The sequence below is a fragment of the Anarrhichthys ocellatus genome, unplaced genomic scaffold, assembly GCF_004355925.1.
Source record: "Anarrhichthys ocellatus isolate YVR2014 unplaced genomic scaffold, GSC_Weel_1.0 scaffold15, whole genome shotgun sequence".
In the NCBI taxonomy this organism is placed as follows: Eukaryota; Metazoa; Chordata; class Actinopteri; order Perciformes; family Anarhichadidae; genus Anarrhichthys; species Anarrhichthys ocellatus.
Window position 1 is genome coordinate 6,068,285 of NW_022280045.1, and position 16,656 is coordinate 6,084,940.

At 43.7% G+C, this 16,656-nt stretch overlaps 2 protein-coding genes across 14 annotated transcripts in view; both read right to left on the minus strand.

Moving 5' to 3' along the window:
• ptprsb (protein tyrosine phosphatase receptor type Sb) overlaps positions 1-10,427 on the minus strand; it is a 63,800-nt gene extending 53,373 nt beyond the window's left edge. For 8 of the 13 annotated variants that reach the window (XM_031855225.1, XM_031855224.1, XM_031855227.1 and 5 more), the window contains exon 1: positions 10,053-10,423. The gene's annotated coding sequence lies outside the window, so the exon portion shown is untranslated. Of the gene's footprint in view, positions 1-10,052 lie in introns of all 13 variants that reach the window. The other 5 variants (XM_031855220.1, XM_031855221.1, XM_031855218.1 and 2 more) reach the window with 2 other exon arrangements.
• Positions 10,428-14,205: 3,778 nt separating this feature from the next.
• On the minus strand, positions 14,206-16,396 carry fem1a (fem-1 homolog a). Its single transcript, XM_031854918.1, has one exon. The coding sequence runs from the start codon at positions 16,245-16,247 to the stop codon at positions 14,394-14,396; it is 1,854 nt and encodes a 617-aa protein (XP_031710778.1). The 5' UTR covers positions 16,248-16,396; the 3' UTR covers positions 14,206-14,393.
• Positions 16,397-16,656: the final 260 nt, after the last annotated feature.

Below are 16,656 nucleotides of genomic sequence, written 5' to 3' on the forward strand. Positions count from 1 at the left end.
ACACACACACACACACACACACACACACACACACACACACACACACAAACACAAACACAAACATGGCAGATGGCAAAGCATCATGGGGGAGATTGGCACTCACTCTCTCACACGTCCCTTCTCACTCTCTTAAACACACAGCCCAGAGACACACAAATATACAGACACACACACGCATGAACACACACACACGTTGAGGATCAGAGGCACAGGATGGAGCACGGCTTACTGCAGGCATGAGCTGCACCGCCCCGGTTACATTTTTAGCAGTGAAAATAAACTATTTGAGGCTCCTCTCTAACAAGAAAACACACCTGTCACTCAAATACTGCGATTCTTTGCCCCGAATATAAATGAATCAGGAGACTTGGGCGCTTGAACTAAATCTCTATCAGTCATAATGCTGCAGGATGCTGAAATTAAACTATGGTTCCCCGATACAGTAAACATCCAATGTTATCACGGGAAGCATCGACAAATAGCAATACGATTCCCAAGCGGAGGCAACATCACTGATCTGGAGCTATAATCAAGGTTGCTGCTGGATCTTCACACTGCTGAGAGCAAATATGACTTAAACAGCAATCTCACAGCAATCCTGCAGGTACGAAAGGAAAGCCCATCTATTTCGTTATTATGCATTTCATGATCAAGCAGTATGCCGCTAACACAATTTCTCATTCATCAATTATTCTAGCTATGTATTCATTCAAGTATATGTATCCTCATTATCAGTAATTCTTTAGTTTGACTAATTTATTACTTGATTATTTTTCAATTCATGTCACTTTAAATGTAATACTTTGGGGGGTTTGACTGTTGGTCAAAAAGGCCATTTTAAGACATTACTCTGAACTGTGGTGAATTGAGATTTGCAATTCTCCTCACTGCATTATTAATGACTAAACTAAATTATGAATAAAATGACTAATTACACACTAAATTATTAGCTAACACAAAAAATAATAGCTTAGTTGATTATAAAAATGAATAATAAAGTTGACATACCAAGGTGTATTTTCTTGTGAAATAATAAATGATTCCGTTCTTAGGTGTGTTTGCTTTTAGCTGACTCTTGTGTTATTTGTTTTTAGTACTGTTTAATCTGCTGGTTGATTTTGCGTTGTATTTTAATGCTGCGGTCTCAGCCAGGTCTCTCTTGCAAAACAGGTTTCCAACCTCAATGAGACTTACTTGGTTAATTAAAGGTTAAATAAATGAATACATAAAGAAGAAGAATATTTGTTTTATCTATTTAGCGAACAAAATATGTTTTTATTTTCATGTTTGAAATAGAGGGAGAATACTTTATTGGTTTGATGAAATCATATTCATTTATTTATTTGTATTCATTATTTCTTTCAGTCATAGATCGAAGTATGAGGTAAGTAAGTATGAGGTAAGAGTACAGACTTACTTTAGGTCTATTTGCATTGATTATTTGTATAAATGAAGGTTTTAAAATTCCTTTTCTTTAAAGAGCTGTGCGTTTTCCATTTCCCTTTTTTGATGAAAGTCTATGTAGATATTCAGGTATCGTGGAGTGTGTGTCTCTGTTTCAGAGCTTTCATATCTCTCTCATATGTCCCCTGTGTCTTCAGTGGGACGTTTGCTTTCATACTTTATTATGTGATCTTCAGACAACCAGCATGATTTTCTTATTATCATGAAATAATGATATCCGAGTGATGAAAATAGCTTTCCTGGAATAATGTGAAAACTGAATTGAAAAATTGTATCCACCCACGTCCTCTCTCTCTGGCTTTCTCTGGCAGGGAGCATGAGTTTTGCTTGAGGTCAATATTTAATTAACTGATCACCTGCAGCTAACAGGGTATAGAGGATAAGACACTAGAATGGCCCATTGCTGCTGATGTAAGAGTGTACAATTTTCTTAACTCTAAGCTTTGATTTTCTTCATTTTGGCCATATTTACAGCAACATCCTCGCTGTCTGACCCTTCTGTCTAATCCTACCAAGAAGTGAAGGAGCTATCAGCCTTTCACACTGCACACCAACAGAATCACACACCAGCAATATCAGTATTTCTGACCATTTCTGCGGTTAGATCGCTGAAAGCCCCTAAAACCTTCTGGATGTGCTTCAGCTTTTGTTAATCACAACCGCATTTCATAGCCAAGAAAACATGGATTTGTGATTGAGGAACAAAGGGATGGCTGGCGAGAGAAGCGTGACTGAAATCGTCCCCCTCCCCAATCCTAATGTGCAAAAATAACCAAACTAAGTTTCTCGTTGACCTCAATCTCTGCATGTCTAGGACATCGCAAAGCTGCTGCAGCCCAACAATAGTGCTGCAAATGTGCACCCACGCATCTTAAAGGGGCTCCAAGGTCAAACAAACCAACGCAGCTAGCAAGAGGCATCCAGTAATGGATGCATTGGCCTCGTGTGAGCCCAGCAACAGATGGACTGGCTCCCGCTAAGCAGGAAATGTATTACCCAAATGGTATAAAAGTACATATAGGGCAGATTATCGAAGGGGATCAGACCAGAGGGAATCTAGTAAAAGGCGTGAAGTGAAGTGAAAGTCACAGTTAATGTTGATGAAGAGTCAGCTTCAGTAAATCTTTATATTTCCTTTAAATTAGATATTGTAATATCATTAAATATGGCCATATTATTATTCGAACATATTGTACTACAATGTTGGCTTAAGTTACATTAATTTACAGTACATTATTCTCTAACCATTATTTCAACAACTAATGGTCCTTTAATTAATCTCTAATGTAACCTGTTTTTTGAGGTGTTACGTTCACGTACCAACTGCTTCTGCTTACCTTGGAAAAATTTAAAGTAAATGTAAAAACAATTTTGAAAAGGGATAAGAAAAGCATATTATATATAGCTATAAATACTTTCAAATCTTAAAGAGATTGCTTTGAAAACACAAGCTAAATCTGCCTGGTACTCAGTTGCAAAAACAGCTGAATGTTGTTTATAATATTTATATTTCTCTAACAAAGGTGAGAAAGGTACGAAGTTATGTAGCAGTCAGTGTGAATGCACCCACGATGTGCCACATTTGTGCCTTTTGTGCCACGATGTGCCTTTAACATGTGCCACATTTGGTTCAAACGGGAGCTATGCGTCACGCTGCTGGGTGAAATCCTCACAGCTTCTATTACGACAATTTTCATGCTTTGAAATAAGTTGAAGGATTACTTTCTCCTCCATGAGCTGAGTCAATTTTTCAACCCCTTAGGCTCATAAACCTCTTTCAAACTCCCTTGGGGTAATGCCAAAAATGCAATGTCATCCAGCAAAGACATGGCTGGTTTTTTTTTTCTTACAAAAAAAAAAAAAATCGACATTTGCAGATACAGTTTCACCCGACAGGTGAAGGTTTCCCCCTGACAACAGCGGCATCGCCACATATAAACACCTACGCAACGTTCACACCAACTGAAACAACGACTCAGAGCTCCCAAACACCCAAACATATTTCGTAATTTCTTTCGGCAACCTCTCTCTCCCTGTTGCTTGCTCCTCGGAGGCAGCCGATCTCTTGTGCAGTGACTCATTACGCAGGCTGATGGTTGAATCCTTGTCAACTCACTGTCCAATTAGCATATCTAAGGCTGGCACAGACTCTTATCCTGGCGGGAGAGAGAACTGTATTTACATACTGATGTCCACATAGTTATGCACTTGCATGTACATCCCTAATTGTTACACAGCTCTGACACATGAGAGAAGAGGCATTGTGTAAAGGACACGATTGCAGGGCCGTTCCCCAATTCAAATGTAAGCCCCACCTTTGCGTCTTTGCATGAATCTAATGTCTGTCTGTCTGTCTGTCCGTCTATCTATCTATCTATCTGTTTCACCATCATTTCTCAATAAAATGAATGATTAAAATTCCATGGAGCAGTGCGCACACACACACACCCACACACACACACACACACACACACCCACACACGCACACACACACACACACACACACAGGAAAGCGGTGTGTCTTGTCAGCCACAGACACCTCAGCCAATTAGTGAGCTTCTCCTGGAGCAGGATAAGGCTCCATGACAACAGAGAATACCTTCATCTTCCTGGACGTCTTTGTCATCATCCCTATCCATCAACATATTTCAATTGCGCTTCTTTAATGAGACATGCCAGCCATGTTTACCCTCCCTTTTCCTGCTGTTTAGCAAAACCTACAGATCAGTCAGGAGACAAAGATGGGCGGTGTAAAGCAGATTTCGGGGCTTGTTGATAAGCTCGTCTTGAGAGTGATAACGGGAGCCTTGAGTGCTCTGTAAATGGATTTAAAATGGATACGTCCTTTAATTGATTTATAAAATGAATAGCATCCTTTTGCATTCACACAACAGACATTTGAAATACCAACGTACGACAGGCACATTACTGCCCCGTTCACTGTTGCCCACTCGCGTGCATCAATCTTGGAGTAAGGCTTTATTCATTCTTTGTTTGTGTAAAATATCTCCAGCCCCTTTGGGAGGTGCTTATTCATTTCCCGGAGACACACTGCTGTGTTTGCCCATGATCCAATTTTCTCCTGTGTATTTGTGCTGCCATGGTATCACCTGTCTGGATTGGTCACATGATATGTCGTCAGCTGAGAGCTCATTAACTCACAACTGCAACACTGTTCTGCAACAATACTGAGATCACCTATAGACATAACACACATCTCACACCACTTAATGTTTGGTATATGGTGTTTAGTAAAGCCAATAAAATAAAAGTTGATTACCGACAACTTAAATGATCATTAACCTGAAGAATTCACTGCTGAATAGAAATGATTTCTGAGGCTGCATGTGTGTGCTGGTGAACAAATCCCATTTAGGTGCTACAAAACAGACCGGCCTTCGCCGCTCTGTCACTAACCAGCCATTGCATGACTTCCTGATGGAGATGAGATTTGTGACGCCAAATGAATTTCTCCTTGAGGGACGATAAAGTTGTGAATAGCATTGAAAACCGGAGTAATGGGGTAGAAAAACTGCATTTGTCCTCCGACTGATTCCAGCAATCAGACGGAGGACAAATGCAGTTTGAGAGTGCGTCTCGGTAAGTGAAGAGATGAAATGCTTGTCAACGGTAACAGACTTGAGCACGGATGCTCTCCGCCAATGACTAGCCATTACTCTCACCTCCGTCAAAGGAATACTTCATCCAACCTGGCATCCTTCAGCGCCGCGGAGACAGAGTAATCATGAAATGCCACAAACAAATGTGAGGCTGCATGTCAACCAGTCCCCACTATCCCCACATACACACACACAAACATGTCACAGACTGAGGGATGAAAGAGGCTAATCTTCTAGCTTTTAACTTTTCTATCTGTGAGCTGTGGTGATGGGACAGAGCTGTAAGTTTCCTGGACGTTGTCCCTTTTCCATCCTGCTTGGTAAAGGTCTTTAGCAGAACTGTTGCACTGGTGCAATAAAGATGTTCTTTCACTAACCGGCATATGGAGGCGTGCCAAAACCTTCTCTTTTCTTGCTTCTGCAGAGCTGACTACAACATATGGTGCACTTGGATTCGGATAGGCAGGCAGAGGCAGCAGGTCTATTTGTTAGAATATTTAAAAATGTAAACTGTATTGTAAGACATGTTTAAACAAGACCACAGCCATTCTAGCGGTTCTGTGAGGCTGTACTGAGCAAAAACGCTAACATCAGCATGCTCACAATGACGACGCTAACATGCTGATGTCAAGCACGTATGATGTTAGTTGAGTGCATATGCATGCTAACACGTGCTAATTAGCTGATGATGGCGCTAGATGAAAAGTTAAGGTGTCAGCAAAGTGATTCATCCTGAGGAGGAAATTAATGTCTGTTAAAAAATGAATGGCAATCCATCCAATAGGCCAACCCACTAACTAGCATTGCCCTAGTGTCTTTTGCCACACAACATATAACATAGTGATGTAATAATCTGGACCTGATAATAAGATGATAACAACACGTATTAGACACAGAGATACAATGTTACTGTCTACATTATTATTCATCCCACTCAATAAAGCAACTCTAAATTTAATTCTTATTTCATATTTCGCAAGATCTCAAAAAAATGTTGGCACCCATCCAGCCCAAATGAATTCATCCAGCTCTCTCTGCATGGAGGAGTTTTTCACTCCAAGAGTTGAAAACACTCTTGAGGTCTTGTCAAGCGCTTGAGGCAAGGTGCATATTCCAGGATTTGAACATTTATTGGCGGCTAACTGTACACTTCAAAAGTAGACGCTGCCCGCTCTTTCTCCAAGTTGTGATTAGGCAGTTTGTCTTCTGCTTTGTCAGCCATCTTGTCAGTCAGCCCTCTGCTCCTAATGACTCCTGTCAGTCAGGGATGTAACTGTCAAACCGAGTCAATGGCTGCTCTTCCCACTCCTCATCATTGGATAATGAGCCGTGTACATCAACACATTTGGCGGTTTTCAGTGAAAATGTCAGCAGAACAACAAGCTCTCAAAACATGTTCCCTGTCATGCAATAAGCAGAAACTTTTCTGCAGAGAAAGAGACTCTGTCACATTTAAGCAGAAAAAGACGACAGTGAAACGTTGTTCAGGGGGAGCAGAAGGAGTTAGCTGTTGAAGTAGAGAGGAGGGCTGACGGAGGACAGCGAGGCAGCAGCAACGGGGAGATGATGCCCTCTTTTGCATAAGGGAGGAGAGGAGGATGGGGGAGGGGAGAGAAGAAGGTGAAGATGTCTTCAGATGTGGCAGTTGTGATGAAAAGAGAGGCGAACGACTGGAGACAAGGGGTGGAGAAGAGAGGAAGAGTGTGTGTATGTGTGTGTGGGGGTGGGGGGGGGGGTTGCATTATTCATCCCTGCTGACCCATCAGAATCTCTGATTCATGTGGAGAAGGGCATCAGTCAAGTCACGACCTATCTCTTTGCCTTCGCTCATGTGCACACACGATGAACACACACATCATTGCAAATGATCTCCTGGTGAAAAATAATAATTATTGAGAGCATCAACAACAAACTGAGGGTTTTTTTTTTGTTATTCCACTATCTTAAATTAAATGATGATGAACTGATTATACAATATATTATCATATTGTAAGTAGTAATAGTGTGTTTTTTTGACAAAACTCTGTTGTCTACATTACCTATGTAAAATATATTTGTCACACACATCGTAATTTAATGATTAAAATAAATTGTAAATGGAAGCTGACACAATAATATATAAATATGTAATGGTTATTTGATGATGCACATATTCATTATTTGTTGTGAGTATAAATGTGTTTTTATCATGAAATGTGATATTAATTGGAGCAATAGTGTTACATGTGATCCCATAGCAATCATATATATTAGCGCTGGCGGATATGGTTTAAATCAGTATTATAAGAGATTTGTTCAATGTCAATATACATTATTAAATAGCTAAAGTATGTCAGTCACACATAAATGATCAGAGTGATGTTAAGTGCAATGAACGGACAGTAAAGACAAAACCCTTCACAGGAAGTTAAAAACCTTCTTTCGTAACATTCATAAATAAAACATAGTCGGACTTATTCATTTGACCACCTGAATTTTGTAAAACAATAAAACCATATTCTATCTATCATACATCATAATATGATTCCACAGACATTTAATAATAGTGCTTTGCCCTATGGGGATGATGAGACTACCCTGATTAAAACAAAGGTTAAATTAATAAATAAACTTTTTACTGCACATCCTGGATCCTCCGTTGCTCATCCTAATGTTTATTTTTTCCACCAATTTAACCTTTGGGTACCGAGCGAGGACCATTTGGAGTAATCCTTTGTTTGTTTTTTAAGGGGCCGTTCCCTATCCATATTAAAGGTCCTATCCATATTAAAGGTCGAAAGACAGAAAGTATCTTTTTTCTCTTTGCGCTATATGAATAAAATTGACTTGACTTGACATACGTTTGAATATTTTAAATGGGACTCGGATGAAAGCTGTAAAGTGATCAAGAAATATATATTTCAATATTCTTCTTAATATTGTTACAACATCAAACCTATATTGCCCAGACCTAATGGGTTCATTCTGCATGCTGTATGCATTGTTTTCAACAGCCCCTGAATAAACAAGTAGAGAAGCGGAGCAGACAGAGTGCTCACTGTTTGGATGGCTTTGAAAAGGTCAATTAATATCAATGGCGAGACAACAACAAAGTTTCTGTCTGCTTGTAATACAGGTGGCTATACGCTCCCAGCATCAAAGTCTCCCTCCTTCCAGCTGACTGGTGCAACAAAGCTAGAGGAGAGCTTCTGATAAAACCCATGGATGGGTATAACATTTAACACAAGGGAGGGAAGTAGCGAGGGGAGCAGTTAGGATAATGCTGCTGCAGAGAATCTGGGAATAAGACTTCAATGAGGCCTTTGACGTGAAACCAAAGCTGCTCCACTGGGAGCGCACGTCATCCGGCATATTCAAGTGTGGATGGATCTTACGGTGACATCTGCTTGGAAGGAGCAAGAAACCATTGAGGCCTATGGTTGAACCCTGTGAAAAGCTATTTAAGGGAGTACATGCCATCACTCATTTCATAAGCTACCGCTCCTTAACAGTGTCGAGATGAATACCTGTGGGGCCGAGCATCCCTCGGCTCATGGAGGAGCGTATTTGATCCGTTTCCCAGAGACCGAGACAGACGGAGGAAATGTGCTAAATGAATAATTCTGCCTCCATATACTGACTTTTCCCAGTCAAGAGAACGCAAACATCTAGATAGCAGGCCCTCTCGTGAAGGTGGAGTGCCTTGTGTTTTTATTCTGTTAGGCAGGGAGGCGAGGTGGAAAGACAAGAACAAAAATGGCAACTGCTAAAGAGAGGAATCCATGTGTATAAATGACTGATTAAAATAATTAGGGATGTGGAAATGGTCTGGAACAATAACCAGCAAACGCACGGTGCCCCCGGGGAAAATTTCCCATCTGTGTGTGGGGAGGAAGACCTCCCTCGGATTCACCACGACAGAGCAATTTTCCTGTTTACACAAGCCACGTAGCGGAAATATAGAAAACCTAAACAGACATTTGGAGTATACATGATTAAATCCCAAACAAGCAATAGCCCTAGGAATATGTGTCAGGATGAATCGATGTATCATTAAATTACACTCTGCCTGCATGCATGAGTGGCTGCTTTAACTGCAAATCCAACTGTGTATAATTATAGACATATGAGAGGTCTACGGACTACAAAAGACCTATCTGTGCAGATGGGCTTGTTTTAAGTAACGCTTGGGAGTAGCAGATGCAGCAGCCACTCTATTGTCTAGAGTCTGGTTAAATAAGTCCATTTGCCTTGCCACCTGGTGCCTTCCATACCAGAAAAATCTCTCTAATATTAGAATAATAGCCCATACGGGTTATTAATATGCCTGTGATAGCCCCCTCAGAAGTGTTAAGTGTTACATTATCATAATGGGATTTCTACTTCGCTGTGGCATCTTTGTAATGCCACGGTGATGATAACAGGACTTAGAGCGTCCTCCTTTTAAATAGCCTTGACAAATCTATAGGATGCAGGTGCTGTGTTTATTATTTTCCACGAGGGTTCCGTTCTACAACGCTATTACATGTTTTTTTCTTTTTCTTTTTTGAGAGTTAAAAAAATAGGACTTTACACCCAGACTCATTATATATGGAGAGTGCTTTAAAGCGCCATCAGAAAATTGCACTTTAAATGAGAGCGGATGAGGAACAAAGGCTTTGCCAGTCTGCCCCGGTCCCTCATGCTGCCCAGCCGACAATAAGGAAGGGGGGGGCACGCGCACTCACAGCGTTGTCGCCAACCAGCCTGCTCTGCACAACACCTCGGTCTGATTGTCACCCAAAGTCTCAAGTGATGCTGAGATGAAAGACGAACAAAATAAATAAATAAATAAAACGCAAAGAAGCCCCTGAGGTAGACTAACGGGGAAATTCCCCCCCGGCATGGATACATGCGTATTACTTTTCAAAAAGGCTGAAAACAACCCTTGTGGGTGGGGTGCACGGTGGCAAACATTAAACTGTGTGAAGGAGGAAGGATGCTGGTTACCTTGGTAGGTAGTGCTCCGTCTTCTCTACTGTCTGGTGGATTCATGTGGGTGGATTTGCAGCTGGAAGCTTCCTCGGAAACAGCACGGATGAATGTAATCCAGAGGCAGTGGAGCTCCGCTCGGAGAAAGGTCTGCCTTTGTGGGGGGCTGATACATGCACACGCATCGCCGGCGTCTCCCTTCACTGTCCTGGCTGTCGACCGACCTCTCGGGAACGCAGCGGGGTCACGGGCTGCTCCTCAGCCCTTCTTGTCGGGAGAGCATAGCCGGTCGGGCGGCCTCAGATACTGCTGGTTGATGTCATTGATACTCCCTGCCTTCTTCCTTAATGCCCTCCTCCTTCCCTTCCCTCCCCTCTCCTCCCCCTCCCCAACTCTGGCTGGACCGCTGACTGGTGCAAAAGCAGTGGCTGCTGAGGTTGGTCCTGTGTATTGGTGGCAGATTTTTTCCACTGTGCTCCCCAGGGGCCAAAGTGAAGATAAGCACCTTGAAACCCCTAGATTCCCATAATATAGTATCTAATTATAGCTGCTGGCAGGAAGTCAGAGTCAGAGCCCAGTATCAGCTCCTCCAGAGCAAAACTCCCTCACTAAATTACAGTTGGACACTTTAAAATATCACTGTGGGGCATTATGGGGATTTATTAATAACACCATGGGAGGTAGCTACAAGAACACTGTATGAGATAATTTGTTGTTGAGGACGGATGCTAGGAGTTAATAACCTTACAGGTATTTGTTGTGCTCAGTACGCGTATTAGGTTCACCTAAAACTAATGAAGTCTAATACAACAGCCCTGCAATAAACCAAACTTTCATGATTGTTATAATATTCAGTTTTTGTTGAAGCTGTTTTGGGGAAGTGTTGATTCAACTTCATGGTAGTTTTGTTAAATTGCACCGCGTTATAGCCTGCTTAGAGTTGTTTCTCTATGCACCCCAAATACCTGCAATCAATCAAATTCCCCAATAAACAAAAACTTTTTGGCAGCGAGCAAAAAAAAGCATTGCATGGAAACGGGTGCAGGCAAAGCCTCCAACGAAGGATGACCTGTACAACTGTAACAAAGAAACAGATTTGATGCTGTTTTCTTTTGCTTTATGATATGAAAATGTTAAATACTGCAGACATGGGCCATGTTTGCCTGATGTAACCCACCATGAACGGCAGGCCCCTGAAAGATCCTGTTCTGCTACAATTATTGTAACAGACTATTTTGCTTGAAAACATCTCTAAAAACAATAAATGAAATTGAAGAAACACAGTGAACCAAGCCCTGAGCTTTTACATTTTTAAAAGATGCTACATGAACACAGGCTGTTTTTTTTTTTTTTAAAGATTTGCTCTTATTTAGGTCACACAACAAGACAGAAACAACTGCCTCGAGGTCAAAATCTGAGGTGTTGGATGTTGGCATGAAGGAGGCTTTGTTCTCACGTCTTCCCTGATCCCCGTGCAGCGCTCTGCAAACAGACTCAAGAGTACATATCTGCCTGGATTTCTGTTCCTCCACATACACTACAAATGCATACTCAGCCCCGCCTAATAGCTTGGTAAAAAACATTCCCAACAACTCATTCTCTCACGAAAGTGTGCGAAAGAGAAAAACGACTGTCATCACTTCTGCTTGTATTTGGAAGCTGCAGTTTTTGAGTCCATGGTGCGGTCTTGAAGGGACAAAGGCTGATCGACTTTCTTTGTTGCTAGTGACATCTAGTGGGAAGTTACAATTATGTGACGGTGCATTCACTTGACATTCGATTTTTGTATGTTCCAACATTAACAATTGTGGCTGACTTTGACCTCTTGACATCATAGGTCTATGTCTAAATGATTACCACAATCCCCTGGCACCCTCTGCAGAAAGGTCAGAGGTCAGGTCAGCTATACAGTGCTCCTGGTTGTATGATCTTGTTCAGCAGGGTAGACACATGTTGTCCCAGTGACATCAACCCCTCTTTAACAGTTTGTTTACTCGCTCTGCTAACATGACACCTGTCACATGTAGCACATCATCAATATTTAGGTGGAGCTATTCTTTCCAAACCCCATCTTTAAAAGAAATGAGCTCATATTGCTTCTGTTTCCTGTCAGAATAATGCCGTCTCTGTTGTCTGTGCGCCGTCTCTGCCAGTCACCCGGTGACCTGCCTGATTGTATAGCGTTACAGTATTCCCATTTCCAGAGTTTAAGCTAGGGCAAAAGATCCCTAAAATTAGCAGGGTAAGTGCCCTGTCTCCAACGCTGCCCCGCAGCAGTGACGTTAATTGCACTCTATTTATACCGTAAGAGTGCTGGACTCAGAAAGATCAAGTTTCTGTTGTGCTTTATTTCAGTGCCCTCAAGTTGATGTGAGCAGTGGAAAGCCATATATACGAAATACGGTGGAAAGCCGTATTTGGTATAAATAGCTGAATCAAGTGGGCACTGATTATTCTTTTTAAATATTCTGCTGATGTAACACTTTGTGTGCGTTTTTCACTTTCGAAATAAGCAAATTTGATGTCCTTGGCTGGCTGGTAGGGTTTTTTTTATGTCTTTTACGCAACCATTTCAATCCATCTAAATATGTAATGCTGCTCTTTATGCAAATGTTGCCATTATAAGCAACAGCACTCAAGCTAAAGAACTAGTGACGAACCAGAGCGGAGGAATATAAATCATTTTCAATTTTAAGATAGTGCCGAGTTTTTAAATCACAAAACGATGCCCCGAAAAACAATGTTCCACATGTAGAAGAGACACAGCAAAACCTGAGATCACACACACACACACACAGAATATGTTGCGATACTGAATTTTATTCAAGTATCTCCAACTCACTTTGTTCTCGAGTTATCATCGGTTAAACGAATCAGTTGAGAAAGAGAAAGGCAGAGGCAGTTCATAGCCTGAATGCAAGTTGTCCATTTAGGATTTAGAGTCTCTGTGTGCTTTCAACTTGGCGGTGCTTAGCACACACAGACAAATAAAACATTCATGAGAACACAAGATCAACAAAAGAGAGAGACTATTAATAGTAAGACTAAGATGCAGGAATGGCCTGTCCATTTCTGTGCACTGCATCTGAGGTTAAAGGGAAAATTCACTACAAAAAGAGAATTGACGCTTGATTACGGACAGTTTCCCCTATTGATACAAACCAGGGGCTTCAGCTCTGTCCTTCTCTTCACAATATGTCCAAGTTCTGATGCCGCTTCTTTGCCTGAGTGAAGTGGATATCTCTGTAGGATGTTGGCGTCACCCAGAACAGAGGGATGTATAGGCACACTTTAGGCTCTAGTTTGAAATTGTTCATTCGGACATATAGGCAGAAATGTTAAGAAAACATTCGTAGTGCATAAATTAAATAGTAATAAAGAGAAACCAATTCATTGTCAACGAAGCAGCCCACAGGTTTGAGCCATTGTCGTGTTAAGATAAGCGTGTCAAATTGAAGAATAATCCTGGGTAAAATCTGTTCATGTAGTGAATTTCTGCTTGACAAACAGTGCATCTGATTGGAACATCACAAACTGCATATAGGTAATGTGTGTGTGGAGACTGCAGAGTGTTGGCCAAACAACGGTACCAGGTCTTTCTACTCATAGGGATACCACTCAAGTTCCTGATCTTCTTCATGTGCATCTCCACTTTACGTCTGCTTATAGTTAGGAAGAGAATTAGTTGCTTTTCCCTTTGCCACCAGTAGTCTGTAACAGAACATGGCTCCATGGCTGACATTTGGCACAGTAAATTCACACACCTTCCCGTATCAAAGAAACACAACAGATGGTTTACAGTGAAGTAGTCGGCTAAAAATGACCAGCCAGCACGTTTGGGGTGGTTGAGTTTGTTCAAACTTTGTTCACTTCCTTTCTTAATGAATTTGCAAAACAAGTGAGCTACCACATTCACCCTTCATTTGCATGCATGTTATCTGGCTAGTTGGTTCAGATGCTTCCAGTTATACTAGAACTCATCTTTCATACAGCCCAGCCCCCAAAACATGCGCACGCACCATCATACTGTAAGTCTCCTTTAAACAGGGACAAAAGAAAAAAGGGAAAATGCATTAAAGTCTACATCAAGTTAACAGTAGAAATCAACTATCCCTTTCTATGTGACTGAATGCTAGAATGAGGCAACAACTGACCAGATCTCAGCCAGAGATTTTAGCTGGATGTTTATTGCTGTATGGCGACATCTGACACAAGGTTGGCAGCAAAGCAAAGGCCAAAAAGGAGACAAAGATGATGAGAATGGTGTGGAGATGGAGGTTTGTGACAGCTCACACTAAGGTACGGGGGACAACAGGAAGTGTAGTGCAGGGGGGGGTCGTCAGGGGACAGTGGTGGACGTCAGTGCAGTTCAATGAAAGCCTCCATCTCCTCAGAGATCAGTCCCCTGTAGGGCAGTCTGTGCTTCTCAATTGCACGTGCCGCCAGGCACTGAAGGGTGACATGGTTCAGTGGGCAGAGGGCCGGGTGCCCGCTGCTCTGCTCGTCCAGCAGCTCGTAGGCCGTCTTCCTCTGTGCATTCGTGGCGTCGAAGTGAGCCCCGGCCTTCATAAGTAGAGCCATAATCTCTGGACAACCGTTGTTACTGGCGACGTGCAGAGGTGTATTGTTTTCACTGTCACGCGAGTCCACGTCGGCGCCACACTCCAGGAGAAGCGCCGCCACCGCCTGGGAGGGGAAGCGGCCGACAGGGTAGCGGCCAACTGACGTGGTGTCCTTGTCCACGGCCATGTGGAGGGGAGTGAAGCCGCCCCGACCTCGAGGGTTCAGCTTCAGCAGACGGTACACCGTGTGCTTCTTCTGGTGCTCCTGCTCGGGGCTGCAGTCCAGCTTCTCCAGGAGAAAGATCAGGTGCAGGATGATGGAGAGAGCTTTGGTGAACTGAGGAGCCTCGGGAGGGTTGTCCCTCTGCGCCACAGCTCTCTCTACCTCCTTCACACTTTTCCCCAGCACAGTCATCAGATCATGAAAGGTGACGCGCGTCGACAGGGTGCCTTTGGCCCGGTCTTGAAGAACAAAAGAGAAAAGCTCCGCAAAAGACAGGAAACTGGAGGCCGTCATGGGACTGAGGGGGTCCAGGTTGCTCTGCTGCATGTCTAAAGCATATTTCCAAAGGCTGATGCAGCGTTCGAAGTTGCCCGAGTCAGCGTACACAGCTCCCCTGTAACGGATGTAATAAGAGGTGTCTGGGTGGGACGGCCCCAGGATGCGCTCTCGAACCAACAAAGCCTGCATCCTCATTTCATCAGGGTCTGTGATCAGAGCTTCCAGTTCCTCTGCAGTGCTCACCTCCTGTGCACAGCCATAGGCAGGGATCGGAGGACCAGGCGGAGGCTTGGCCAGGGATCCGGCTGTGTCCCTTGGTTGCCTCAGCACCATCGCCCTTCTCCAGTACCTCATCGCCCCCAAGAGATCCCGCTTCTTGTCCACAAAAGTGGCCCCGAGGAGTTCAAGTGCATTGACATGTTCCTCCCTGGAGGTGCGAGGCTGGTGGGCGAGATACTCCACGATGTTGGTGTGGCCCGTGACACTTGCTGCCAGGAGTGGGGTCATCCCGTATCCGTCCCTCTCCATGAGAGCGTTGCACTTCAGCAGCATCTTCATGATGTCCAGACTACCCGACTCCGCACAGTCGTGCAGGGCGGTGTTTCCCTTCACGCTCTTGCGGTTGACATCAGCACCACGGTCCAGCAGGAACTTGGCGATCTCCTTGTGGCCCTTGTAACAGGAGATCATGAGGCAGGTGTGGCCGTGGCGGTTGGCTACCTCCATGTCGGCTCTGTGCTCCACCAGGTAGCGGACGATCTCCAGGTGGCCGTCAAAGCAGGCAGCTCGGAGCGGCGTTGAGTTAGTTAGCGTTGCGTTGTTCACGGAGGCGCCCTGTTTCAGCAGCGTCTTAACCACCGGGAGGTGACCGGCTGCCGAGGCTGCCCACAGCGGCGGAGCCCCCTCGATGGTCTCGCCATCAAAGTTAACCGCCCCCCCGAGTTCGACATTTGCTTTACAGTGTTCAAGGAGGTAGTCTACAACCTCTAGATGTCCGTATCGAGAGGCGATCAACAGAGGGGTGCCTCCCTGCGTTTTCTCCTCGGCTAAAGCCTCCAGCTCCTCTGGAGTTTTGTTGCTCAGCAACTTCTGGAGAAGTTTCAGCTTACCATCTCTGGCCGCGTTGAAAACCGCCGTCGGTATGTCCATTTTACAGGCTCTGTGCTGCCGCGCTGGGCACCAACCCCATAACCGCTCGTTTATGGACACAGTCGTGTTAAAAAGCAGAGAGCTGAACTCTTAGTTCGGACTCGGTTTGTAGCTCGCATCTTCCTGCCATTTTGAGGGTGCTGTCAAGATGGCGTGTGTGTTGTTTGACAGGTCTATGTTTACGATTGAAGCGAGGCATTGTGGGCGGAGTAGTTTTGATGGAACGCCTCCTCGGTCGAGCGTTGGGCTCTTGCACGTTGAAGAGAACTACATTTCCCACGCACCACGTGACTTGAGTGACCTACCAGCTGATGGGTTCGTTTGTTATGGTTTGTTCGGAGCACCTCGGAGAGAGAGAGAGGGAGAGAGAGAGAGAGAGAGAGAGAGAGAGAGAGAGAGAGAGAGAGAG